This window comes from Protopterus annectens, chromosome 11.part0, assembly GCF_019279795.1.
Source record: "Protopterus annectens isolate FY-2018-M chromosome 11.part0, PAN1.0, whole genome shotgun sequence".
In the NCBI taxonomy this organism is placed as follows: Eukaryota; Metazoa; Chordata; order Ceratodontiformes; family Protopteridae; genus Protopterus; species Protopterus annectens.
The window spans coordinates 242570826-242598512 of record NC_056745.1 but is presented as its reverse complement, the minus strand read 5'-3'; the positions used below and the strand labels follow the sequence as shown (position 1 = coordinate 242598512).

At 40.6% G+C, this 27687-nt stretch overlaps 1 protein-coding gene across 2 annotated transcripts in view; it reads right to left on the bottom strand.

Annotated features, from left to right (window-relative positions):
* Positions 1-1831: 1831 nt before the first annotated feature.
* The window catches only part of KRAS (KRAS proto-oncogene, GTPase), a 346218-nt gene continuing 320362 nt past the window's right edge, over positions 1832-27687 (bottom strand). For both annotated transcript variants that reach the window (XM_044087664.1, XM_044087663.1), the window contains one exon: positions 1832-9442. In XM_044087664.1, coding sequence (XP_043943599.1) covers positions 9326-9442 — 117 coding nt within the window. In that variant the 3' untranslated portion in view covers positions 1832-9325. The remainder of the gene's footprint in view (positions 9443-27687) is intronic.

Below are 27687 nucleotides of genomic sequence, written 5' to 3'. Positions count from 1 at the left end.
CAGAAATCAACATCATTTTCTGTTTAAGCAGTCCCATGATATGCTGTTGATATTTTAGCATATGAAATTGACAGTTTAAAGCCCTGATTGCTAAGGTTGCAGAAGTATAAACCTTTTTACCCCATCTATCCAGCGCCCTGGAGTCTCTATCAGAAGGGGTAGGATTTTTAGCGGTAGAAGCCTTAATGCCCTTGGGCCCCTGAGAAATGGTTTCAGGGTCCACAACAGGATTTTTGAAAATGAATTTGTGGGGCTCAGGAACCCTGTAGTGCCTGTCTGGTTTGCTAGGGGCTGGAGGCAAGGAATCAGGGGCCATACTGGATTCCGAAAACACATCATCAACAACATCTAGTACAGGAGCTGTAGCCAAAGGCCTATGCTGAGGACGAAAAAGGAAATCCCTAAGCCTCTTTTTGGATTCAGAGAAATCCTGACTTTGCCAGTGGAAATGCTCCCTTAAGGTATGTAAAGTTTCCCCAAAAGAGAAATCCTCAGGCAGAGAAGCAGAAGGAATGGAATCCTCTGCATCAGAGTCCTCATAAGTAGGTATGGACAAATCCAGATAATTAGGAGAGTCAGAATAAACAGAGTCCTGTTCAGAAGATTCATAGCCAAATTCAATCCTAGGCCTCTTGGGGGGGGTTGACTACCCCTGATTAGAGTAATTAAATCTTCAGCCATTTTGATCATTTGTTTTTTAGGCATAGGGGCCTGAACATGTGGCCTGGGTGTCGTTTTTTTAGACATAGATTGAGATTTAGGCCTTAGCACTGAAACTGGAGTTGGTTTAATATGCAAATCTGTAGGCCTGAAAACACCCTCAGAAGCCGGTGCCTGCTCAGCGGCTCCGGACCCATCCAAGGTAGAGACATCCACGGGTTCCATATGTGAATCATCTTGCGGCATACCAGACTCCGAATGGGTCTCAGTAGAGGCCTGCGAATCAGAAGTAGCGGGTATCAGGGGCTGCAAAAGCGCCTCACTGAGTACTGGCAAACTGGCTTAGGAGAAGCGTCATCGGCAGTTTTGGACCTCAACGGCCTGTCTCTGTCTTTTTCTTTGTGTTTTTTCGGTATTCCGGTAGTTGGATGGCTAACCGACGTCATTTCTGGATAATTAAATCGAGAACCGAAATATTTTGAAGCAAAAATGTACCGACGATAGTGCGCTGATTAAACAAAGCACAAAACCGACAGCAAGGTACATCGTGGTCAGGGCCTAGGCAATGAATACAGTACAAATGAAAATCCTTATGAGGTATTTGCTTTCCACAAGTAATACAATTACTAACTTTTACTGACATCGGTAAGGAGCAAGAAAAAGTTTCCCCAACTCGAAAACGAATATTTCAGGAGTCGGCCGACCGGCACTTGTGAACTGCTTCTACTTCGGGCACCGCGCGGCAAGAAAGACTGATGTAATGGCATCAGCTGCATGTTTTATACCCCTGATGACCTGACATCATGGAAGAAGGGACAGCAACCGACGCAGGACTCAAGACTTTGTTAATCAGGCCGACTGAGAGCAACCTGCCAGCAGATTACCCAAATGTAATGACTGCAACTGTGAAACACGATGAACATCATCCTATAAGAATCCCATACCAACTTCTTTCATTTAAATTCTGCATGATTCTGAAGAAGTCAGTTAACCAAATTCAGTACCCAAGAATCACTCCTGAAAACAGTCAACTATTTCTGTGAAGACTATATGATGGATTAAAACTTAATCGCTAACAACAGCTGTAATGATAAAGCAGCAAACATAAAGTAAATACTATATGCAGCCTTCACCAATGGGAAACATTACAGTTCACAAAATAAACACGCAATTCACTTTAGCTATTCTGTTTTATTGTACATTAAATAGGAGTAGTAGAGTTCATTACAAAACTGTGACAAACTTTCAGGCTCCATACCACATACCCATATAAAACATTATAAAGTTACTTATGTTTTCCTTAACAGTGGTCCTTTTTATCTTTTTTTAAGCTGAGTGGGTGACATTCCCAGGTCAATACAAGAAAAAGATGTAGCAGGATTTGGTTACAATTGATACATAGAAAAGCACACTATACAACATGTGCAATTTTCAGTATTACACCATACAAAATTATCTAAAATACCTTTCAAGTAAACACGACAGAGTGAGGAACAAGTCAAAAGTTGGCACCTTATGAGGCAGAGTATACTTAACAGTGAAAATCATAAAACACAGGTTGATGGAATCTATTAGTTGTAATATATTATTCGAGTTCATGAACGTACCCAGTATACTACAACTGTCTGATAAATTTGCAGCACTGGGTGAGGTATAATAATCATGAAATACACTGATGTAACAAATAAAGTTATCAGTAAATGGGAACTTGGGACCTTCTGGTTGTCTACGTACTTCACTGTGTGTGTTATTCTTCTAACTATGCCATCAAGGTTGCATACACCAAAATGTTTCATGAGGGGTTATTTATACATCGAAACCTAACAAATGAATTTTCACTATGAATCTAAATTAAGATGATTAATATATAATCATAAAACTGTATTAGTGTAATGATAAAGGGCAAAGGTAGGCTATCCCAGCCAAATTCTAAAAAGGCAACAGATGCTATGCTTTTTCTGGATGTACAAAAATCCCTTAATCATTCAGTCAGAAATGGAGGAATGTAGAGTTTTTTTTATACCGACAGTTTCTTTGATGGAATACTAGGGAACATGACAGCTAGATAATGACAAATTCAGCCAGTCCCATTCTCAAAAAAAAAAAACAAAAAAAAAACAAAAAACAAAAACAGTTCTTTCAGTGAACCTGACTTTGCCTTTTCCCCTTGCTGATGTATGACCACAGAGTTAGTCTATCTAAAACAGGTGGTGTGGGGTGTCCCCCCAAATAGGGTGCAGAGGATTTGCTCCCTAACATATAAAGTTTTAGTTTAAATGTGCTCAAAGTGCTTTTGTTTTCAGAAGAACTGGTTCACAGGAATGGGATTCACTGAAATTGTATTCAGCTAGATGACATGAATCCCTTTTTTGCACCCAGTTGTGCCTTTGAAGAAAACATACTCCTTATAAATGATGAATGGCCTGCTAGTTCAACAGCCATGAGTATCAGGAAGTTGTCAGCACAGCAATACAATCATGTTGGATAAAAAAACACACTTTTAAGAATGTGCTAGCTTGATTGTTCTCCTCTGTGTGCTCCTTCTGCAATGCTGGTGAGCTATGTGAAGGGATGGATGCAAACTGTTTAAGGACTTAACAGTGGGTGAACAATGGGCATCCAAAAATAGATCGAATTTTTCTTAAAGAAACAGAAACCTGTATACAATGCGGGAGGGACCATCAGCACAGATTGCAGCTCTCACCTAGATGCCAGATGAACAGATTCTATCAGTGCACATCCTGACTAACAGTATATGAAGGAAAGTGATAGTTACCCTCTGTCTGATTATTTGGAAGGTGTAGGGATATGACTCAGGCTAGCAACAGACTAACACCCATACATCACAATACCATGTGTTATGATAGGTAACCCCCCAAAAAGGAGTAAACTAGTTAATATGGAAAGGGAAGGTTGTCTCCACTTGTAACTATGAGGGTTGTGAACTAGAAGTAAAGAAAAAACAACCCGAGGCATCAACCATGCATATAAGCCCATAATCTAGATGCAGTGTGGTGTGGGACAGACCGTGATGTCACTTGAAATACACCAAGCCTGACAAAATGAGGAAAATTTAGAGAAACAGCAAAATAATGAAAATAAATATCCAGACAAACTCTCAGTACACCAGTAGAACACACATGATCAGCTACATATAGAGTAATGGTTAAAAATGGGTCAGTCAGCATGACAGATAAGTGAATGCTGTTTTAGTGGGATGGCCAGTGGCCTCTGTTACCCTCAGCTGATCAAAAAGAGACTTGGGTGTGGAGCCCCAAATCTGGAGTGGCGGAAAAGGTCACCTCTCAGCATTAAGTATTGTAACACAAATTATTATGGAGAAACTGGTAAGGGCCTCACATACATTTCTCTTTTCTTTGTAATGGGCAGGGCATACTGGAATAGGTTTAGCCTGATAAAAGAGACACTGCCCTGTAAATTGTCATGGTACAGAAAATGTCAGGTGAGCTTTCTCTGGCTTTTAAACATCTGGGGGATAGGGTGTAAGCCCCCTTACTCATTGCTGCAACAGGTCTCAAAGTACCAATGTGAATAGCCTATGAATACTATATCAGTTTTCTACATATCTTTTAAAAACAACTGCCTGTTTTAACTTTAAGCTCATTCTTTGCTGTCTCTGCATGGACTATGTCTCAAATGGTTCAATACTTTTTTTCTAAATGAAGCTAAAGTTTGTCATGCATTTCACCGAAAAATGGGTGATCTCAAAAGACATACCCAAGAAAATGCTCTCTCTGATTCAGCCACAGCTGAGTAGTCAGATGGGGTCCAAAAAGGTACCTTTGGTGAGCATATACAAGCTAAAACTGAAGCCTTACCAGATTGGGGGGGGGGTGTCTGGGCCACATATACATCTCAGTGTCAGTCTGTGAAGGGTAATGTTTGGGGAAAGCACTCTGGTAAAATTCCTCTGCTAGTCCTTGTGCTGGCATCAAGCTGAGTTGTGAGATAACACTAAGCTGCATCTGCTCAGCCATTTTGTACCAAATGGTGAAGAAATTTTTAAACTGCAGAGTGAGAAAAGGGACAGACAGTGGGTGTAAGACAGGATGCAGAACAGCCTATAAGGAATATCTCATCCTTTGCTGATCAGCAATCTTCTGCTTATAGGAAAGAAAAAGAAGTCAATCAACTGGGCCTGATTTGAGACCTAGGAACTTACCAAGGGGATGTGATGAACTATTTCCAACATACATGGGGAGTATTAGGATGTCCCTGCATGTACAATGAGGAGATGCCCATCTCTAGATCCATCTGTGGTCATGGCTGCTCATGAATGATAAGTAAGATGCCCACCTCTCACTAAAGGGACATATATTCCACTTGTAGAGTACTTGAAACTACCATGGCTGCATGTACATCTCATTTGTAGACCCAGGCTTGCAGTTAGGCCTGGGATTTGGGGTTTCTTACTTTAAGCATTTCCAGCTCTTGCTCGGGGGTACTAGATAAACCCTTCAATCAGGCCGCTGCAATGGCCCCTGCTCATCAGTGCTAGCTGCTGGTTGGAGATGAAGACCTTGCATGTCTTTAGACTTGGACCCTGGCAGTTTCAAGAGTCATCATTACTGTGCACTGGGACAAAACAGAAACGCATCTCCTGTTATATTCCTACCTCTGATCTGATGTCTGTAGGCAATACTTCATTTATCTATATTATTTTAGGCAATGGAATAGAAAACTTTCCAGTGACACACATCTAGGGCAGATCTGAACTGCAGAACCAGATAAAAGGAACAGTGGGTACACGCAAGCCTTAATCAGGGAGAAGGGATAAAGTTATGTGTGTGCTAAAGGTGCCAGACAACGGAACTCAAGTCATCAAGAAATGATGTGAAAAACAAGAAGGATGTGCTCAAATAATTCAATAGTGGAAAAGCCTCCTCAAAGTAAGATTAGACGAAGTAGAAAAGGGTGCACAAAAAGTATGCACCATGCATTAGAATCTTTTAGGGAGGTATGAGTAGTTAAAAATGTTGAACGAGGACACTGGTATGGGACTGTGTAACAGGTGACAGGACTGAGAGAGAGAGAGAGATCAAAGTAAGGTATGCAGACAGAGAGAGAAGTGGCAGAGAAGAATTGGTGCAATCAGGGACTGCCATGGCTCCTTTTTACATTCACAAAGCCTGTTCTCAAATACTAAACTGCACTGTAATTAACAATTACAAAATTCACTTACTTCCAAATTAATCTGTAGCCTCCTTGAGTTGTTCTGGAATAACTGTTGCTACTCCAGTATCTGAATGTAGTTCCCACAACACAAAGAATGCACCAACCAGGATTTCATAAAATGGGCTGCTGATGTCTTAAAACAAACAACCCCATTGTTCATGCAATCTGAATAAACAGGATACAAAGACGACTATTCTTTTCCTTAATCATTTACTAATGGCAAGCAAAGAAGTTGTATCTCCGGTTCTACCAATTGAACTTAACATGTCAAGATTATCCAAAAATACCCTTTGCCAACCCAGGTATCAAATGGAACTATGTTTTACTTAGCACCTTCATCTATTCACAAGACTTCTTCATACTAAATAACACTGAACTGATGTTGATTTAAATTACAGCCTTTGACACATCACATGATCCATTTTCTCCAATCATTCATGTCATTAACCGAGCATGCTTACATTTCAAAGCGAAAGAGCTAAATAAAACATAGTTCTACTTAATACGTGTTGGCAACAGGGGTTTTAGGGTTAATTGTGACATTTTTCTTTAATCATACTTTCTTGGTTGCACTTCTTTGTAGACATGGAAAAGAAGAAAGGAAGGTGAACGATTGCTCAGTGAAGGGAATTATGACCCATAAACAAAGACGAGAAATGAAGAGTAGTAACTTCTCTTCAACTCACTTTATGCAATAAATTATTCCAGCGTTTATTAACAAACAGTTCCTTAGGAGGCCAAATCTTTAAAGAAGTGAAAGGAACCAAAATGAACCCTGATCATACAAAAAACGCAACATTTCCCACTATCAGTCATAAAATATAACTGAAAAATCTCTATTTTGTTCCAGATCAAAAATGAAAAAAAATGTGAAATGTTCAAGAAGACAGCAAGTTGAGAAACTGAAAAAAAAAATTAACACACTGAACTTGCCATATTTAAACATTTAATATTCGGGGATTAACAACATAACTTGGGCCTTCACCCTAAGAAACAATGGGAGTAAGGGTTCTGCTTGAAAGTTCAGAGAACAGTAAATGTAAGTAAGCTACAGAGGCCACACTAAAGCTGTTGTTTACAACGGGCCTGATTCTCTGTATGATAACACAGCTATGTCAGTTGTAGGACTAATTTATTTTGCATGAAAATGCAACCAGTTGGATACCCCTGGGAAGTATTTTCAAAGTCCTTTATTACTTGAGGTGGACTAGTGGGCACCTGACTGTGGATGATATTAGGTGATATCTGATGCTGATGCAGGCCTGTTCCTGCTTCAGATGCTTGGAAGACAAAGGTTAAAGCTGCCATTTGGTTTGCATTTGTTTAGAAAGTCAAAATATTAATGGGAATGGATGTTGCATTAGTGCAATGTACATTTGGGATTATTCTGCAATAAACAATTTCTACTCAAACTACAAAGCTGTAGCACTGTAAGAGTTGTTCTGGTGGCAGTGATTTTTTATGGCAATGTTGCAATGCTGAGTCAAATGACTTCTGAAATATTGCACAACATATTTCCAAGATTTTAGGACCTTTTAACTTTCTTTTACATTTCATTCACTGACAAAATGCATTTTTACATTCCGTACCATACAAATGGTTTTTAATGTTGGCATTAGTGTTCTACATTGTTTGTTTTAACCTGACATACCCTTCACTGCAAACTACCAAATCTGCCTGTTTTAGTAGGTGAAAATTGCTCCTTAATATCACCTGAATCTAGTTAATTCCTTTAGAACTACTAGGCCGTGTCCTGCACAGTGTTTCCATTTTACCTTTACAGAGAATGACTACAGGAGTACACAGTACTCGCACAACGCACACTATAGCTGGGAAGACTGAAGAAAACGGACCTGACCAAGATTACAAAATAAACACAATACCTAGCTGAGACTCAAACTTGGAATTTTACAATGTGCATTCTCTCTCTCTCTCTCTCTCTCTCTTTTTTTTTTTTTAATTTTTTTTTTTAATCAAGCACACTGTACTCGTAACCTTGCATATCCATCAGTACTGGGTAAGTGAATCATTATAACAAATGTTATTTTAAATATTTTAAAGCTAGATGCATACTGGTATACAAAATATATGTGTGTATTCTGTATGTATAGCTAAAAATAGAAGTATATTTTACTTAAAAATTAAGAACTTCAGTTTGCCATTTTAATGGTCATTTTCCAATATTCCTTAAATCAAATTAGGCTATTTAAAAGCTTCAGGGGGAAAAAAATCAGTGCTGAAAATGCCTGTAAAAATTATTACATCAAAATGCACTCTTTCGATTAAAGTGACATACATTCTTCCTTTAAGGATAAGACATTTTTTACTTACCCTTGGCTTAAACAAAACAGATTTCATAGTTTACTTTTGCTTAATAACATTAACATGTAGTGGTCGTTATCTGTGACCTTGGTTAGATAATACAAACAGGTTGCCTGTCAGAAACAAACTAAGCCAAGTTTGGAATTTCTTTTTTGTAATTATCTTAATTTTTAAAGTGTAATGAACAGCATTTTTGACTGTTTTAAAAATGGCAAATAATACTGCATGTACACTGTCAATACAAACATTTACAATGAACCTGGGGAGGAGAGCCACACCAAACATGTACATTATTTGTTTTGTTATGGAATATATACGAATATAGTTACATTACAATGTAACAAATATGGGGGAGGGATGGCTTCATGCATCTAAACTACACATGTGATGCCCAATAACTTACCACTTGTGTCACAGAGAGTACAAAGCCTCCATATAATATGCATGCACAACAGGTTCAATGTAGTTAGTTGCAAGCCACCTCTTATGTCAGAGCATTAAAGTGATAATTTTGGCAGAATGCTTATGACAATTAACAGCTATATAGCTTGCATTCAAAGTTACAAATCAGGCATACAAATATGCAAATTACGTTTTCAGTTAATCAGCATTCCAAATTAGGCTTAATTAACCACCCTGGCAGGCACTGTAACAGCGTGACCAATGTACATATAGCACACCTACTGTTCCTGAAAATATGTAAAAAAAAAATGTGTTTTCTGCCACTGAACTTGTTGTCATGTGGCAGACAATATTACACACGAAACTGTGGTAGCAACATAAGGGAAAGTCAAATGCAGTTCTCAGGTTCTGTAATGAGTGCTGCTCTGTTTAAAACACTTGGCAAAATGTTAGCAGATGAACAACATCCAATACCAGTACATGCAGCAAAGCCTGAAGAACCAATAAACAAAACATTTACAACTTATTCACAGGCATTGCTAGTCTGAGGGATAATGCAAAAGGAATACTGGCACTTGAGGACAAAAAAACTTGCACTTACATTGAAAAACAGCCATTCAACTAAAAGTACGATGCCAGATTTGTTCTGAATTGAGAAGGAAAATGTTAATAATTTAGTGTAATGTACAAAAATGGCTCCACTCTCACTCAAACATGCCACACAATTTTCAAAATACAGTTTATTTCATATTATTATACAATTTGGCTTTGGCTTCTTTTTCTTCTTTTTACCATCTTTGCTCATCTTTTCCTTATGTTTTCGTATTTCACGTACTAATGTATAGAATGCGTCATCAACACCCTAAAGAGGAAAAGCAAATGAATGAGTACTCCTATACGAGCATGAAAACCTCTGAACCTGACATTACAAGGGAACTGCTGCTGTTAGGATGCAGTCTAAACACATCTCACTGCATATACATATTACTATCTTAAAAAATATGATTACACTGAGAAATGTCTAATCATCCAGAGCTTATTATTTTCCATTGTGTATGCATGTAACCCTCCAGTTAGCTTGCCAGAGACACAGTTATACGACTGGATAGCTATTCTAATGTACCAACAAAGATGAGGCACAAACAAAAGTTAATTACTTACCAACGTCGGGCGGCACAATGTCAGGGCACTTCTATGGACTAGGCTTGTAAAGGCTCCATGGCCATTAGCCTAGTACACACTTATGAACCTATGAACCATAGAGGTATGTTCTTAAATGCTACTACCCATCTACCTCAAATGGTGAGTTATTTATCCTCATGGTGGATTTAAGCTGGCAACGTTTCTGCTTTAGAGCTTCTCTAGTGCTCAAGCTCCTCCCCTTTCTCACAATGCAGTGTGTCCCTGCTGATCTTTGATCAAGTTTGCTCCCTTCAGATACCACAGTACTGAGGATGCCTGGAGAAAAAAACTTCAGGTCTACCCAAGAAGAAGAGTGGCAATTTGGACGGGGGATGGGTGGAGAGTTGTGGAGGCAGATAGAGAGGGACAATAAGAATCCATTGCTATGGTAAGTACCTAACTTTTGTATCTTATATTGTCCCCTCTACATGCCTCAACTTATGGGACATAGTTCCCAGCTACTTCTTTTCCTGGGTAATATCATGAGTTTGCAATACAGGATTTCGAGAGTTCAAGTATTTAGAGTGATCCCTTCATCTAAATAATTCTAAAAGCAAAGTAAGTCCAGTTCTAAATCCTCCTTCAAAAATGAGACTGACTTCAGATCATTCCTTTTATAGATTTTACTGGAATAAGTCCTTTCATCCTTATAGATTTCATTAGATCCAGTTCTTACAACTGTGGAATCATGAAAGGATACCCTTGAGGATGCCAGATTAAAGGAAGCCCTGGATCTTGATATTACATTTAGTTTGTGCTGTTTGACAAAGTTATGCATTGTTGACCGTGTTGCTATGGGCCAAATGTCATCCACAGAAGATTTCTTGGAAAAGGCCATATAACTGGAAATCAGTCTTGTGGAATGTTCCTTTGTCTTGGATCCAGGAGGTTTACTATTTACAGAATAAATGAGTGAGATGCAAATCAGACAACAATTTAGAGACGTTATTTTGTAAACTTTATTACACAGTCTTGCTCTGGATAAAGTTTATATAAAATATTAGTTGTCTTTACTGAAGGGCTTGCTCCTATGAAGGAAGAGGCAAAGTAATCTCTGAACATCCAGAGTGTAAATATTCTCCTTTATTAGGATGAATAGTGAAGAAAACTGGAAGATGGATTACTTGGCTCAAGGCTAATTCAGATGCAACTTTAGGAACAAAGAAAAGGTTTGGTCTTAGAGAAACTCTGTCTTTATGGAAGAATAGATATGGTGGTTTGTAAGATAGGGAGTGTAACTCTTGATTAGTGTAACCTTGCTGAGGTGAGAGTTACTAAGAGTAAGGTCTTCCAAGGCAAGTGCTTTAGTGCACAGTCAGAAGCAGGCTCAAATTGAGGTTGAGTATGAGTGTGTAGCAGGAAATTAAGGTCTCACAGTGGGAGGCGGTTCTTAATGAGATATCTGAGGAGGAATGTGTCTTTTATAAAGGCTTTAAAAACCTTCTGAGAGGCTGAAGTAGTAAGAGTTGAAACCTTGGTGAAAATATGAAATAGATGACAACTGAACTTTAACAGTGGACTGACTGGTACCAAGGTTATAGGTGTATCCAGGGCTTGGTGTATTGCCTATATAGAAAATCTCTTTCATTTGCTTCTGTAGTTAACTTGTGGAGTACTTATGACAGGCAGATAGAATCTGAACTACTTTGTTGGTAAGGGAGGGATTATTGTCCATTAATAGAAATGGAGAAACCATGTTGCTAGTCTGAGAGATTTGATGTCTGGGTGAGGCTGAGAGGATAGGTGAGACAGGAGATCCTACTGGGGATCCACCAACTACGTAGGTCATGTCTGGGGGAAGGGACAACTTTGTTTGGGATAGAAGCATCTAGGTAAAGTCAGGGGTAGACTGCCTCCACAGAGGAACATTCAAGAAATTCCTTTAGTGGCTCTAGGGAGGCTTGCCTGAGAAGGGATTCATGAACCTTAGACTTTGTTGACTCCTCCTCTGTTTCTGAGGTGGCATCAATTAAAGACCCCCTCAGATTATCCTGTCTGAAGAGGAATCAAAGGATAGTCATGGGGATTTTCAGAACCAGAGACCTTTCTTACCCTTCTGATTCCTTGAAAGGACCTTTGAAGACTTTCAAAGCACAATCCAATGGCAGACAATATTTTGCCATCTTGTTTACTCTTCAGTAAGGTTTCTTTAACATTAGGACAAAACAAGGAGAATCTCCCATATGGGGCATTAATAAAGGCTGATTTAAAGTTGTCTGCAAAACACACAAGTGCAATCAGGCATGGTGGTACATAGCAATGCCTATGATGCTGCTCTGAATACTCCATCTGCTACATTGTGTAGCAGCCTCATGGACAGATTAGTAATAAACAACATGGTAGAGACTTGATATTCAAGTTGTTTCCTAATGTTCAGTGTGGGGGCCTCCTAAGGGAATCCAATGTCTCTTCTGCTAGGTCCCTCTGGAACCTTGTCATATAAGTAATGTAAAAAAAATTCTTGTTGTGTACGCTTTCTACCCCAAATAGTCTATCGTCCTAAAATTCCTGTTATGAGGATGAAGAGTGAAGCTTCCTTCAGATAGCTTTTTGGAGGCAGCTTCAACTACAACAGAATCAGTCAGTGGGCATTTGCTCTACCACAACCTGTTATTGGGTGTCCTCAAGACATTATTTGGCTTATGTGGGATAGGTTCTACCACATCAGGCTCCAGTCATGCCCTCTCCACTATCAGGTATATGGTCTATGAGACGGTGACTGGAAGGGACCACCTAGCACTCAAACAACACATTCTCATTTGGGTTGGGTTGGGTGTTGGCAGGACTGCAGTCTTCAGGAGGGATTGGAAGTACCACCCTTCTTATCAAGGTATGTTTCCACGATAAGTGATTCTGTTGTGGAATTATTGTTTCTCCTTTAAATTGACATTTCTTGGGAACCTGGGAGGGCTCTTCCAAGAATCCAGAAGTGCCCTTAAAGCCCTGTTAAAGAATTGGTTCTACGTGTTCAGATCTGGTCACTCCTTTGGGCTGAAGATGGGCCTCAAGGACTCAGATGGACCAGTGACTGTGGGTGAAGCCAAAACTATAACTGGGTGATGAGCATCTCAAACAACTCAAAGGTTGACACAGACCTTAACAGTATTGAGGACAAATCAGGTGGAACTACCTCTGACCCCAAGAAAGAAGAAGCAGAAAAAGCTGAAAGGGAGACACCCAGTACCACCAGACCAGTCAGTTCTGGTGCTGAGACTGGAGTTGATGCACTGAGCGCCAAATTCCCAACACAAAGGACCCAAACATATTGGCAATACAAATGGCAGTGAAACCTTGACCTTATCTGTTCAGAAATGAGACAGTATTGACTCCAAAGATACTAGAGTTGAGTGAGTTGGATCAATATTCAGTACCAGTGGTTGAAATCCAAACAGTGCAGAAAAGGAATATATTGGAAAGGCTTTTAGATCCGACCTAGAAGCAGAAGTGCGGGATGATACAAATGCCTGTCTGACCCGTGACAAATACCTTCATCATTCATTCCAATCAATATCTATGACGCTTCTGGTAGACCTAATGGAAGAAAATGAAGAAGATATTGAGCTTAGAAACTTGGAAAGCTCCTTCTCTGAATATCTGTGGCTGTTGGATACTTCCCACTGGGGAAACCTGTTGGAAATAACTACAGTTTTGGTGTCAACTGCTATCAGCACTGAAGTTTCTTTTTAAACAAGAAACATCTTTATTAAATTATCATGTATGACATAGGCAATCTTACAATTATATAAATGAAAATAAACCATGCCAACACAATCTCAGTTTGCATACATTATACATTACAAACCATGCCAACACAACTGTAGCTACAAACATAGTTTCATAGTTTCATAGTTTAGTACTAGGCTATCTGCCCTGGGGCATCTGTAAGCCTAGGCATAGTGATGTGGCTTTCGCCACCCCATGAAATGGTACAAAAATGCACAGAATAGATTTAGAATACTGTGCCTCTGTCTAGTAGTGACACAATAAAGGTCCCCTTATATAACAGAATTAGTTTACTGTGCCCCTGTCTAGCAGTGACACAGATGTGACCCCTGGGGTAAACTTACGATCTCCCATCCACTCATCAAGATTTCTCTTGAAGAGAGTCAGTGTGGGGCTCTGCCTAACATGAACTGGGATCTTGTTCCAAAGCATGGGAAGCCTCTGGGTTATGAATCTATCCCTCCAGCATGTCCTATTCATACTTGTGCCGAGGTTTAAGTCTTTAGCTCTCGTGGTCCTGATGGATTTGGATTTTTTGAGGTGGAGCATGTCCATCAGATCCTGACTGGACATGGCCTTGTACGTCAGGCAGAGATCACCTCTGAGCAGGCAGTATGCTACTGAATAGAGCTGGAGTTTCTTTAGTCTGGCAGAATAAGACATATGTTGGAGACCCTTGATCCTCTTGGTGAGGTACTTTTGTGGTCTCTCCGGCTGTTGCAAATGCCGGGTGAGGTACATACCAAATGGGGCACTGTACTCAATCATGGGTCTGATGAGGGAGGAGTATAGGGGTACAATGACATCCTTGGATCTGGATGTGAATCCCTTCATGATGAGGTGTGCAAGGTAGAATGTTTTTCTAACCACTTTGGCAACGTGGGTGTCAAATGAGAGGTCGCTGTCGACTTGGGTCCCTAGGTCTCTGATTACTTTTTCCATACTCAGTGGGTTGCTGTCTATGTGATAATTTGTGGGTACTTTGTTTTTCCCAAAGGGGATGACTATACATTTTTTGGCATTTAGTTTAAGGCCGTGACTCCGGCACCAGTTGTCCGTTTCTGTGAGGCCTTTTTGTAGGATGTATGTGTCCACTGGTGTATCGACTATGGCGCCTAGTTTGCAGTCATCTGCGAACTTTGTCAGCCACAACCCTCCCACTTATATATAGTCATTGTCAGTCAACCATTACATAGCTCATTCAAATCCTGCCTTCTTTTAAGCCGTGTTCATCCTCTGCATGTACTGATCCCACAATTCTCATTTTTCCAGTTGTTTTATCTCTGTTACTATCTTTGCTACGTCTAGTAAAGTTGGTTTAGACTTTGATTTTCACTTTCTAGTAATTTCTTTTTTAGCAGCCATCATAATTAGACTCAGCAAGGCCTAACTATGTCTGGGCAATTCCAATTCTGTATCATTGCTCAAAAAAAAAATAATTTCCTTACTTACACCAATTTGCTTACCCAGCATCTCTGACAGAGCAGTCTGCAGGAATCTTTAAAGTTTGCCAACTCATTACACTCCCAGAAAATATGTTCCCAGTTACCTCTTTCTTCCCCATCACACCTCCAACATTTGCTGTATACCTGACAAAAAATTCTTTGGAGTCTACTTGGGGTATAAAAATACCTATGTAAACACTTCCAAGCAAAGATCCTAAATCATCTATACTTTGTTGCCTGTTTGGAAGACATATATATATATATATATATATATATATATATATATATATATATATATATATCTCCCATTGTTTCTTTGTGAATTGCTTATCCAATCTCTTCCAAATCCTTTCTAACCTCCTCTGATTGATTCCTATAGTTGTCATGCCATATTTTACATGCTCTACTAATAACACCTAGTTTCCAAACATCCACAGGAAAGTCCCGAGGAACAGTCCATCTATTCCTGGGGACTTTCCTGTAGATTGGTTATACATCACCATTTTTATCTCATCTCATCCTATCCTGTTAGTAATTGAGCCTCCTCTACCTCTAACCTTGGCATATTTAATTCTTCCATAAACATTTCCATTTGTACCTTTTCTTGACTTCTATATTTCTCTGCTTTATCCAGACTTTCATAGAATATTCCAAAATATTTCTAATGCTTCTACAGGATCCCTTGTTATTTTCCTTGTTAAAGGCTCCCTAAGCTTGGTGACAGCCCTTTCTACTTTCTGTTGCCCGAGTCATTGTGCTAAAACTTTTTGTGCTCTAGAGTTATCAAAAAACAGTTGCTTAACAGCAATCTTTCTATACTCATGCATTTTATTGATGTAATCCCTTATTTTCTGTTTAGCATTCTGCAGTTGATCCTTTTCATGTTCTGTGAGATTCCCCCTATTTTGCAGTACTTTACATTTGTTAGCCACTCTAAATAATTCTTGTTACTTCTTAACCATATCTCCCTTTCTTTTATTTCCACCCTATTTTATGACTCTAACTTTATCTCACTCCCTAGCTATATTTTCAGAAGAAGTTTCTATCTTCTCTAATAGCTCCTGAATAATTTCCACTATCCATTCCTTAAATTCTTTTCTTTTCAGCAGATAGGTGGGAAAGCGCCAGTGACTCATTTTTATTTCATTACCCTGTAGTTTTATTTTAGTTATTATTGGTGCATGATCTGAAATAGCTATTGGGTGCATATCAAGACCTTCAATTAAATGCACATGTTCTTGTGAAATGTAAATTCTGTCTGGCCTAGCTCAGTTTTTGTATCTTAGGGGAATGATATATAAATTTACTCCAATCTCCTAGGACTGAATTCACATCTTCCATGTCAAATATTTTCATAAATTTCTTTAAAATCTACCCTCTTTTGTTATATTTTCCCTTCTAGGCCCCATGCCACATTTTCCCTATTGCAAATCAAATTCCAGTTCACACGTATAAGTAATATTCCTTGCTGAAGCTGATTATTTCTCCCAGAATTTTCTTAAGCTCTGTTATAGCAGTTTTTGGTGGAATATAAATACATGCCAGTGTAATCCTCTTACCTTGCCAGTAGTCTCTTAGTACGACAAACCTACCATTATTGTCTTTTTTATCCTCTTCTATTACTACTGTAGCTCCTCTTGCAATTAATATAAGTACTCCTCTCTTTCTTTGCTCCAAGTATTGTGCTGAATAACCATCCTGAAAACCCTTTTATCAAATTCACATGTTCATTTCATTCCAAGTGTGTCTCCTGTAACACAGCTATTTGGACTCTACATTTTTAAATGTAGTTCACTATTTTTTTCTTTTTTGTATTTATCTGTGAGACCATTACATTTTAAATACATTATAGAAAGGATCATATTCTTGAGAAATTATTATTCCCACCCTTTATGCATAACAGCTTATTTGTTAAATGTCTAGTTCCAGCTTTTGTGTTACATGCATGTACTGTTTGGCAGGATAGTCATGTATACAGTTATTTCTTGTCATCTCCACTTGACACTATGTCACATCTTACAGAACTTTTTGTTTTATTGAAAACTCTTAAACACACACACACACACACACACATATATATATATATATATATAGATATATACAATACCCCCTAAAACCTATTAATTTAATAACAACAGATAAACCTATGTACATCTTCAAATACTGAAGTTTTACCCTCCTAATAGAAACAAATGTTCCAAACTGACAGCCATACACACATAGTTGAGCTGACCTTATAGCTCTCTCAGTTGGGAAAAACATGAATGCTTTCAGAAAACATTTTCTCCAAGCTACTTCTCCTTATCAGATTGTCTGCTAAAGACATGAGAGCCAAACATAAAACTGTTTACTGGAATAAAGCCTTATAATATTCAATATTATTTTTCATTTACCTACTTTCTCTTAAAACTTGTTACTAGATTTAGCTAATGTCCTTAACCTAGTCATTCCCTATGCAAGAATGAGAAAAAGCACATTAATTTTTCTTTTGTCATGCTTTCTTAATCAGATCTTTCTTTTTACATTGCAGTGCCTACATTTCCTAAAGCTGAACAAGGACAAAGAGAGAAGAAGGGAGAAAAAAAACAGAAGCATCTATTTATATTACTATCCCCATTACACTTAAAATAACTGAACAAACTGTATACATGCAAAGAAAATCATGCACTATTTAGACAGTACTATTAAGAAAAAAAAGTTTTACTTACAGATAACTTTCACCCTCATCTTCTCCTCTCTTGAGTATTTTTCTGAAAATTAATGGCATTATGTAGGGCATATGCTTTAGAGTCCCCTACAAGTTTAACAAAGTCCAATATTTCCAGATTTTCTTGTTCTGTCATGTTTCACAAATATAATTATTGCTTTATAATCCCACATTTGTTAGTTTCAAAGTTATTGATTTTGTTCTTCAAACGTTAATGACATGAAGTAAGGCATATGCTTTAGAGAGTCCCTTACAATTTCAAAGAAGTCCAAGAAAGTCCAATAACTCCATATTCTCTTGTTCTATTCCTGTTCATCTCCATCTCCCAAACCATGTCTCTGCTTTATCTCCAATGTACTCTCAATTCTTCTAGTCAACTCTTGTGCTTTTTTCCCTCCCTCAAGCATTTTCTGTTGAAATACTGGAAAAGGTTTCACTGGGAGAGTCTCTCTGTGGTCTTTATTATCAGAAGAACATGAAGCAGAATCAGCGTCTGTTTCACAGCTCACTTTTTTTGGACAAACTTTTTAATTTCTTCTTTAGCATGTACTTCATGAAAAAAATATTTTGTTCCTCCAGGGAAAATATTCTGAAGATAGCTAGGTACAGCAGTTTGAATCTTATGCCTGCTTCTCGACGTTCCCCATATAATGGAATACATTTACTCCTCTTTTACCTGGTGTACAATGAGTAGCCATTCTCCACAAACACTCTTTTGTCTCCCATTTTTAGTACTTTGTCCTTCTGCCACAGTTTTGTCAGAATCAACTCCTTTTGCTGGTAAGATGGCATCTTTACTATTAAAGGTCTAGGTTGTTTTCTCACAGCCAGGTTTGGAGCCTACACACAATGTGCCCTTTCAATTAACAATTTCCACTGTGGAATATCAGTCCAGTTGCTTATTTGTGCTTTCATAAAATTAATATAGTCTGTTCTTTCCAGCTTCTTGGGTACAGCAGAAAATCTCAGGTTTTTCCTACGTGATCTGTCCTCTAATTCTATTATTTTTTTAAACATCTCTTCTTGTGCAGTCTCATATTCAACCATCCTTCCCTTTATTTTGACATCTGAGTTTTTCAGTTTTATCACCTTATCTAAATATCTGTTTACAGCTTCTTTCATTTTTTTCCAGCCTTTGACTGTTTGAGTTGACATACTCCATCAGTGTTTAATTTATTTTAGTCAGGTCTGTGTGCAGTTGACTTATACTTTCCTCTAGGTTACTGGCAGTCATGTCTGGAGTTTGCACTGTTTTTTGTTGAACAGTTACAGTACTTTTCCCAGTCATTGTTTTTTCATCACCTTTTACAGCTGATTTTCCTTCAGGTTCTTTGTGTTTCTTTTTTCCTGGCATCCAGACAGTGCACTTACTAGCTATTTATTGAAATTTACCCAGAAATCTAGGTCCACTGGCTTTCTCTGCTAAGTTTCTGTTTTCACACTTGGAGAGCTAGTTGGTGTGCAGCCATCTTGGAAGTCTGTCAGCACTAAAGGTTTAGCAATACTGGGATCCAAGCTGATTGGAGCCAATGGAACCAGCAGGTACAGAAGGTTCCAATATCTTAGGTGCAGGAAAAAGGGAAGAAGACAGTATATCCTATCTTTTCTGAATTTTTCATTGGCCAAGTTTTCTGCTGTGGCAGGGAAATGGCCTTTTAGCAAGAGTTTGTTTTTCCTAACAATTAAAGATGTAGTACCAAAAGGACTTGCATATTTTACATGTGGACGATAAATGCTCTTGCCTCAGGCACATGGTACAGAGATTACGCATACCATGGGGGAATTTTGTGCCATCAGTTGGAGTACTTACAGAACCCTAAAACTTTCTGCATAGAAAAACTATTAACAGCTGTAACCGTAAGGCAAAGGTAAAGATTTACTAGAAGAAAACACCAAAGAAAGTGTTACAGAACAATAAGTAGTATTAAACTATATAAAAGTTTACGGAAAAATGTGATAAAATTATTTAGCTGAGATAGACAAAGGAAAAGACAATATTGACATGAGCTTTTATATAATGTTTATATGTTAAAGTAAAAGGAATAGCTATGTAAAAATGAAGAAAACATTTGGTTAAGAAAATTCACTTATCTCTCTATGGAAAACTCTGACAAGTGCTGGGGCTTATTTGTACTGTGGATGGGAGCAAATCAGATCTGAACAGCCTGAGTGCTAAAGAAAAGTACAGTTGTGTACCTACCATAAATGTAGATGTTCGAGTGTATTCACTGTTGCAGTCATCACCCTTGGGTTATCCTGCTGGCAGGCTACCCGCAGTTAGCCAGAATTCCAAATTCTAGGTCCGGCGTCGGTTGCTGTCGCTTCTTCCCTGACGTCAGTGCGCCAGGGGTATAAAAGATGCAGCCAACGCCATTTTCTTCAGTTTTTCGTGCCCCAGATGTCAGGTGCCCCTAAATTGGAAGGCTGAAAGAATATGCCAATAAAAATACATGCTCAAAAATAACATGTCCTTCATCTACAAGCAAATACACCAAAAAGGTTGTATAGGATAGAGAAGTGCAGATAAGCCCCAGCAAAGAAAAGGGGGATGGTGGGTGGTAACCTGGACTGCAACAGTGAATACACTCGAACATCTACATTTATGGTAGGTACACAACTGTACTATGTTCATCGTGTTTCACTGTTGCAGTCATCACCTTTGGGTTGAATCCCAAAGCTGAGGTAGGGTGGCTGGGCTAAATAGGAGAGGCTATGAGGCCCTGCAGAACTGCAGTGGCAAAGCCTGCTCTGGACTTAGAGTAAAGAGGTAAGTGGTAGTGCTTTGTGAAGGTGTGCACTGAACTCCAAGTTGCAGCCTCTAAGATATCTTTGGTTGGTACTCCTCTGAGGAAGGCTGCTGAAGTGGTTGCTGCTCTGGTGGAATGAGGCCTAATGTCCTTAGGCACTGATTTGCCATGCTGGAAATAGAAGAAGCGGATGCAATGGCCTATCCATTTAGAAATAGTCTGTTTTGAGATAGCCTTGGCTTGTGAACCTGCAGCATATGACACTAAAAGTTGCTCAGTCTTTCTGAAAGCTTTAGTTCTGTCCAAGTAGAATCTTAACTTCCTGTGTATATCCAAAGAATGTTGAATTTTCTCACCCTTGTTCTATGGATTACGATAAAAGGTTGGTAAGTGGATGGTTTGGTTGAGGGCCACATTGGACACTACCTTAGGCATAAATGTAGGGTTCGTCCTCAGAGAAACCCTGTCTGGATGAAAAATGATGAAAGATTCCACAGCCATGAGTGCTTGTAACTCTGAGACTCGTCTTGCAGAGGTTATTGCCAGGAGCAGAGCTGTTTTCCAAGATAAGAATTTTATATCTGCTGTTGATGCTGGCTCGAAAGGGGGCAGTGTGAGTTTTTCCAAAACATAATTGAGATCCCAGGCCGGAAAGTACAGTTTTGTACCTACCATAAATGTAGATGTTCGAGGGCTATTACAGCTGCAGTAATCACATATGGGTTTTCAGCCGGCAGGCGGTCCCTCGGTCGGCCGAATTCCAAAGTCTTAGTCCGGCGTCGGTTGTTGTCGCGTACTCTTCTGACGTCAGGAAGGCTAGAGTATAAAAGACACAGCCGACGCCATCTTCTTCAGTCTTTCTTGCCCCAGATGTCAGGTGCCCCCAAAAGGAAGGCAATACATAAATAAATCTAATACACAAAAGTAAGCAAATAAAACATAGGATAACCCAGTCAGCAGGTATGAATAGTTATTCAGACCCCAAGGTCTTACCAAGTGGGGAAGGAGGGTGGGAAACCTGTACTGCAGCTGTAATAGCCCTCGAACATCTACATTTATGGTAGGTACAAAACTGTACTATGTTCATCGTGCATTACAGCTGCAGTAATCACATATGGGTAGAATCCCAAAGCTATGCATAGGGTGGTAGGTACTATACGGAACTGGATTGAGCTAGAATGCCCTGCAAAACTGCAGTAGCAAAGCCTGCTCTTGTTCTGGAGTATAAAGGCAGATGGTAGTGTTTTGTGAAGGTATGTACAGAACTCCAAGTGGCTGCCTCCAAGATATCTTTAGTAGGCACTCCTCTGAGGAAGGCTGTAGAGGTGGCTGTGGCCCTAGTGGAGTGGGGTCTGATACCAGTAGGGACAAGCTTTCCATGATAGGAATAACAAAAGCGTATGCAGTGACCTATCCACTTTGAAATGGTCTGTTTGGTAACAGGTTTCCCTTGACTCACCACAGCATAGGAAACGAGGAGTTGATCTGATTTTCTGAAGGATTTGGTTCTGTCCAAGTAATAACGTAGCTGCCTATGGATGTCTAAAGAGTGTAGCAGCCTTTCCCCTTTGTTTTGAGGGTTAGGGTAGAAGGTAGGAAGGTGTATGGCCTGGTTTAAGGCTACCCTAGATACCACTTTAGGCATAAAGGAAGGGTTGGTACGAAGGGAAACCCTGTCCTGATGGAATATGAGGAATGGCTGCACCGCCATGAGGGCCTGTAACTCAGATACTCTGAGCTGAAGTGATGGCCAGGAGAAAAGCTGTTTTCAGGACAAATATTGTAATTCTGTTGAAGCAGCCGGTTCAAAGGGAGGTAATGTCAATTTTTCCAGTACATAGTTAAGGTCCCAAGCTGGCACTGGCAGTTTCCTTGGAGGTCTTATGTTCTTAGCCCCTCTGAGGAACTGTCTTAGGAGTGGGTGTGAGAATAAAGGAGGATCCATGTTGAATTCTGCAGAGATTGCTGAGGCATGTATTTTGATTGAGGAAAATGAAAGTCCATTGCTCAAAAGTTCAGCTAGGTACTGTAAAATCTGAGGTAGGTTCAATTTTCTAGGGTCCTGCCCTCGTTTTTCATTCCAACAGCAAAACCGCTTCCATTTTGCGGAGTAAGCTTTTCTAGTAGATGGTCTTCTGGCCTCCAAAATGACATCCTGCACCTCTTTGGAGAGTAGTGTCTGATGTGATGTTAAGGAATTTTCCATGCAGCGAGACTGAGAGTTTTCAGCTGACTGTGAAGGGTTTTGAAATTGTTCTGCGTCAGCAGTAGAGGTGTTAGAGGCAGGGGCCACGGAGGAGTGTGTGTTAGGCTCCTCAGGAGTGGATACCAGTGTTGTCTCGGCCAGTCCGGAGCAATCAGTATCATTCTCGGCTTGTCTGTTCTTACTTTCAAAAGTACCTTGGGCAGAAGAGGTAGTGGTGGGAATACATAAACTGACCGAGTTGTCCATGTGAAGGAAAGAGCGTCCACTTTCCAGGCCTTTGGGTGGAAGGTCCTTGAGCAAAACCTTTTTAATTGATGATTTCTGTGGGAGGCAAAAAGATCTATATCTGGCCTTCCCCACGCTTGAACAATCTCTGTAAATACGTGTGGATGTAGCTTCCATTCGTGAGGGTCTGTCATATGTCTACTCAGAGTGTCTGCCAGTGTGTTTTCCATTCCTGGCAGGTACTGTGCCTGAAGTTCTATTTGTCTTTCCAGAGCTAGGTTCCAAAGAGTCATGGTTAGTCTGCACAAGGGGTATGAATGAGTTCCTCCTTGTTTGTTTATGTACCACATTACTGTGGTGTTGTCTGTTCTTATGAGCAGTTGTCCTGGATGTAGGAATTCTCTGAACGCTGAGATTGCATTTATTACTGCCAGCATTTCTTTTTGATTGATGTGAAGGTGCTTTTCTTTTTGGGGCCATCTGCCCTGAATGCACCTGTCCTTCATGTGCGCTCCCCAGGCGTAATCTGAAGCGTCTGTGGTTATGACTTGTGTAGCTTGAGGCTTGCAGAATGGGAGGCCTGTGTTTACTTGGCATGCTTGGGCCCACCATATGAATTCCCTTTGAAGACAGGGAATTATTGGAATCTCCGCTTCCAAGCTGTGACTGTGTTGAGACCACAGATTTTTAGGTACCATTGAAGTTTCCTCATGTGCAGCTTTGCGCATGGGATTAGAAGAATGCAAGATGCCATGAATCCCAGAGCCTGCAGGATTTTCCTTGCTGTAAGCCTGGTACTTTTTGCAAGTATTTTGAAGTAATGAGATAGTTGCCCTTGTTTTTCTGGTGTAAGGTAAGCCATCTGGGTGTTTGTGTCCAAGTTGGCACCCAGGAAGGTTATTTTCTGAGAGGGTGTTAGCTTTGATTTCTCCTTGTTGATGGTGTATCCCAGAGAAAGCAGTAAGCGTGTCACATATGCCAGGTGTTTCAGAAGTAAGTGTTTGCTGTCCGCTTGGATCAGGCAGTCGTCCAGATAAGGGTAAATTTGTATCCCTTGAAGTCTGCAGTATGCAATCACTGATGCCAGGCACTTGGTGAATACTCTGGGCAGTAGATAAGCCAAAGGGCAATGCAGAGAATTGATAGTGGTTTGAACCTGCAAGAAATCTGAGGTATCTTCTGCAACTTTGTCTGATTGGGACATGCAGGTATGCCTCCTTGAGGTCCAATGTTACCAGCCAAACCCCTTGCCCAGCATGGGAAGGAGTTGCTGTAATGTGAGCATCTTGAATTTTGGCATGAGAAGAAATGTGTTTAGAATGGATAAGTCCAGTATGGGTCTCCAGTCGCTTCCTTTTCTTGGCACCAGAAAAAGCCTTGAATAAAAACCTTGTGCTTGTTGGTGCGTAGGTACCTTTTGTATAGCCCTCATGTTTAGGAGCTTTGTTATTTGTAGTTGTGCCTCTACCCTTTGATTTTGTGGTAGGTTTGGCATGCCTCTCATTTTTGGAAGAGTGTGAAAATGGAATTTGTAGCCTCTGTTTATAATGTCCAGAATCCATTTGTCTGTTGTGACAATATGCCAATTGTTTGCAAATAGTGCCAGTTTCCCTCCCAAACGCGCTGCCAGTTGAATTTTGCTTGGCATGGAAATGAGGGAGTCATTGAGTCTGCTTCCTGTACTGCTGTGCACTGTCGTCACCACCTCTTGGTGCTGGTGATTGCCATTGTCTGCCTCTATAGAACCCTTGGGCTTGTCCTCTGCCCCTTCCGCGTCTGTATCTGCCTCTTTGGGGCTTGTCAGTGGTTGGAAAGGACCAGTTTTTTGAAGGCCAATTCCTGCTGAACCGTGGTGGCTGAACCTGTAAGAAAGCTTTGACAGTTTGCATAGATTTTGCTTTTTCTTCCATTTTACGTAATATATCCTCAGCATTAGCACCAAAAAGAACATCCTTATGTAAAGGTGCATCCAGAATCTTTGCTTTCACATGATCTGGCAGATTTTGTTCCCTAAGCCATGCATGTCTGCGAATGACTGATCCGGTAGCGGCCGATCTGCTGGAGGCCTCTAGGGCATCATAACCACATTGTAAAGTGTGCTTACCCACTTGTTCAGCACTATGCATCATATCCTGCAACTCTTTTATATCTGGTTGTTCAGGCTGTGACATTTTGGTCTTTAATTGTGATAACAGGAATTGTTGATATTTAATCATATGAAACTGGCAGTTTAAGGCCCTCATGGCTAGGGTGGCGAGGTATAAACCTTCTTACCCCACCTTTCTAGAGATCTAGATTCCCTTTCCAGGAAGTGGATTCTTGGCCGTGGAGGCCTTAATTCCTTTAGGGCCTTGAGAAATAGTTTCAGGGTCTGCATTATGGCCTTTGTAGAGGAACTGATGAGAATTAGGTACTCTGTAATACCTATCCGGCTTAACTGGTGCAGGAGGCAGAGAATCAGGATTAAGGCAGGCCTCGAGTAAACATCATCCAATACCTCCAAAACAGGAGGAATAGCCAAAGGTCTATGCTGAGGTAACCAGAGAAATTCCCTAAGCCTTTTCTTGGAGTCTGAAAAGTCTTGGCCTTCCCAGTGGAAGTGCTCTCTCAAAGAGTGTAAGGTTTCCCCAAAAGAAAAATCCTCAGGGGGGGATACAGAAGGAATAGACTGCTCTGCATCCGAATCCTCGAAAGGGGAATAAGAGTGTTCCTCAGCATCAGAATGTTCTGATAAAATGGATCCCTGGTCAGAAGTAGGAGAATCCTCCTCTACTCTGGGTCTCTTGTCCGGAGGGGCCTGGGAGCCTCTGATAAGAGTGATAAGGTCCTCAGCCATTTTAAGCATGTGCTTCTTAGGCGTGGGCCCAGGTGATGGGCCTTGTGTAGCAGGCCTAGTATGTTGCCTGGCTGTTTTGGATTTAGTGAAGGCCTTGATAGAGAAAGATGATGAAGGCCTAAATACACCATGGGTGGATGTAGATCTATCCACATTGGTAGGCTCGACATATGCAGGGGCTTCGGTTGTAGTCTGGGAAAGGGCCGAAAAAACAGCGGTCTCGGGTACAGAAGACCCCGCCGAGGGAGTGTCGTCGGTAGTCAGGGACTGCAAAGGCGTCTCAATGAGAACCGGACCACGTGGAGCCTGTTTCGGCGTGGTGTCGGTGGAGACCGCGGTCCTCATCTGGCGGTCCTTTTCTTTGCGTTTTTTAGACAAAGCGGTAGTCGGAGTATCCGACGACATTTTATAATTAAACGCTTTACCAAAAAAGTGCTGGGCGAACTCCGCCCGACGCTTGATAGTGCGTTTATTGAAGGTAGCGCAAAAGCGACAGCCCGAGACGTCGTGGTCTGGGCCCAAACAAGGTATGCAAAGGGAATGGAAATCCTTATGCGGTATTTGCTTCCCACAAGAAATACAATTATTAACTTTTTCTGACATCGGTCTGAGGCAAGAAAAGATTCTAGCGGGTACTTAGCTTTAATGAAGACTTGGTTCCAAAATTTTTACGTAATTCAGGAGCTGGCCGACCGGCACTTGCGAACTGCTTCTGCCGGGCACCGCGGCAAAAGACTGAAGAAGATGGCGTCGGCTGTGTCTTTTATACTCTAGCCTTCCTGACGTCAGAAGAGTACGCGACAACAACCGACGCCGGACCAAGACTTTGGAATTCGGCCGACCGAGGGACCGCCTGCCGGCTGAAAACCCATATGTGATTACTGCAGCTGTAATGCACGATGAACATCTGGTGTTCTCCTTGGAGGCCTAATGTTTTTGGCCCCTCTGAGGTACTGCCTTATTAAAGGATGAGAAAAGATAGGTGGTTCCGTATTGTAATGGGCTGAAATGGCAGAGGCATGAATCTTAATAGATGAGAAGGAAAGGCCTTTGTTTAGCATCTCAGTTAGGTATTGTAAAATCTGAGGGATATTTGGTACACGCATGTCTATGCCTTGTTCCTGGTTCCAAGCAGAGAATCTCTTCCATTTTTCTGCATAAGATTTTCTGGTACTGGGCCTCCTGGCCTCCAAGATAACATCCATAACAGCTTTTGAAAGTGGAGTGTTCTGAATGGCTACATTATTCGCCATGCCACCAGATTTAAGGTCCTGAGTTGGCTGTGCAGGATCTGACTGTTTTGCTGGGTCAGCAAGTGAGAAGTCTGTGGCAGTATCCATGCTGGACCCTGAGACAAGCTCTTCAGGATTGGGTACCAGTGCTGGTGTGGCCAGTCTGGTGCAATCAGTATAATTTTTGGCTTCTCTTGTCTGACTTTTAGGAGTACCCCGGGTTGGAGTGGCAGTGGGGGAAAGGCATATACTGTTAGATTTTTCCAGCTGAAGGATAGGGCGTCCACTTTCCATGCTTGCTTGTGATAAGTCCTTGTGCAAAATCTCTGCAATTGGCAGTTGTGAGGGGAGGGAAATAGATCTATGTCTGGGCATCCCTATTTCCTTATTATCTGGCTGAAGACTTGTGGATCCAGTTTCCATTTGTGGTGATCCATGAGGTTTCTGCTTAGTTCGTCTGCCATAGTATTTGTTTTTCCTGGCAGGAATTGTGCTTGCAGGTGAACTTGAAAAGCCAATGCTGTGTCCCATAAGGTCATTGCTTGTCTGCAGAGGGGGTAGGAATGTGTACCTCCCTGTTTGTTTATGTACCACATGACCGTAGTGTTGTCTGTCTTTATCAGTAACTGTCCTGGATGAAGTAGGTCCTTGAAAGCTGTCAGGGCATTTTGAACAGCTAGCATCTCTTTTTGAATGATGTGAAGATGCATCTGGTTTGCAGGCCATGTGCCCTGAATACATTTTCCTGCCATATGGGCCCCCCAGGCATAATCTGATGCATCCATTGTCAATGTTTGTTTGGCT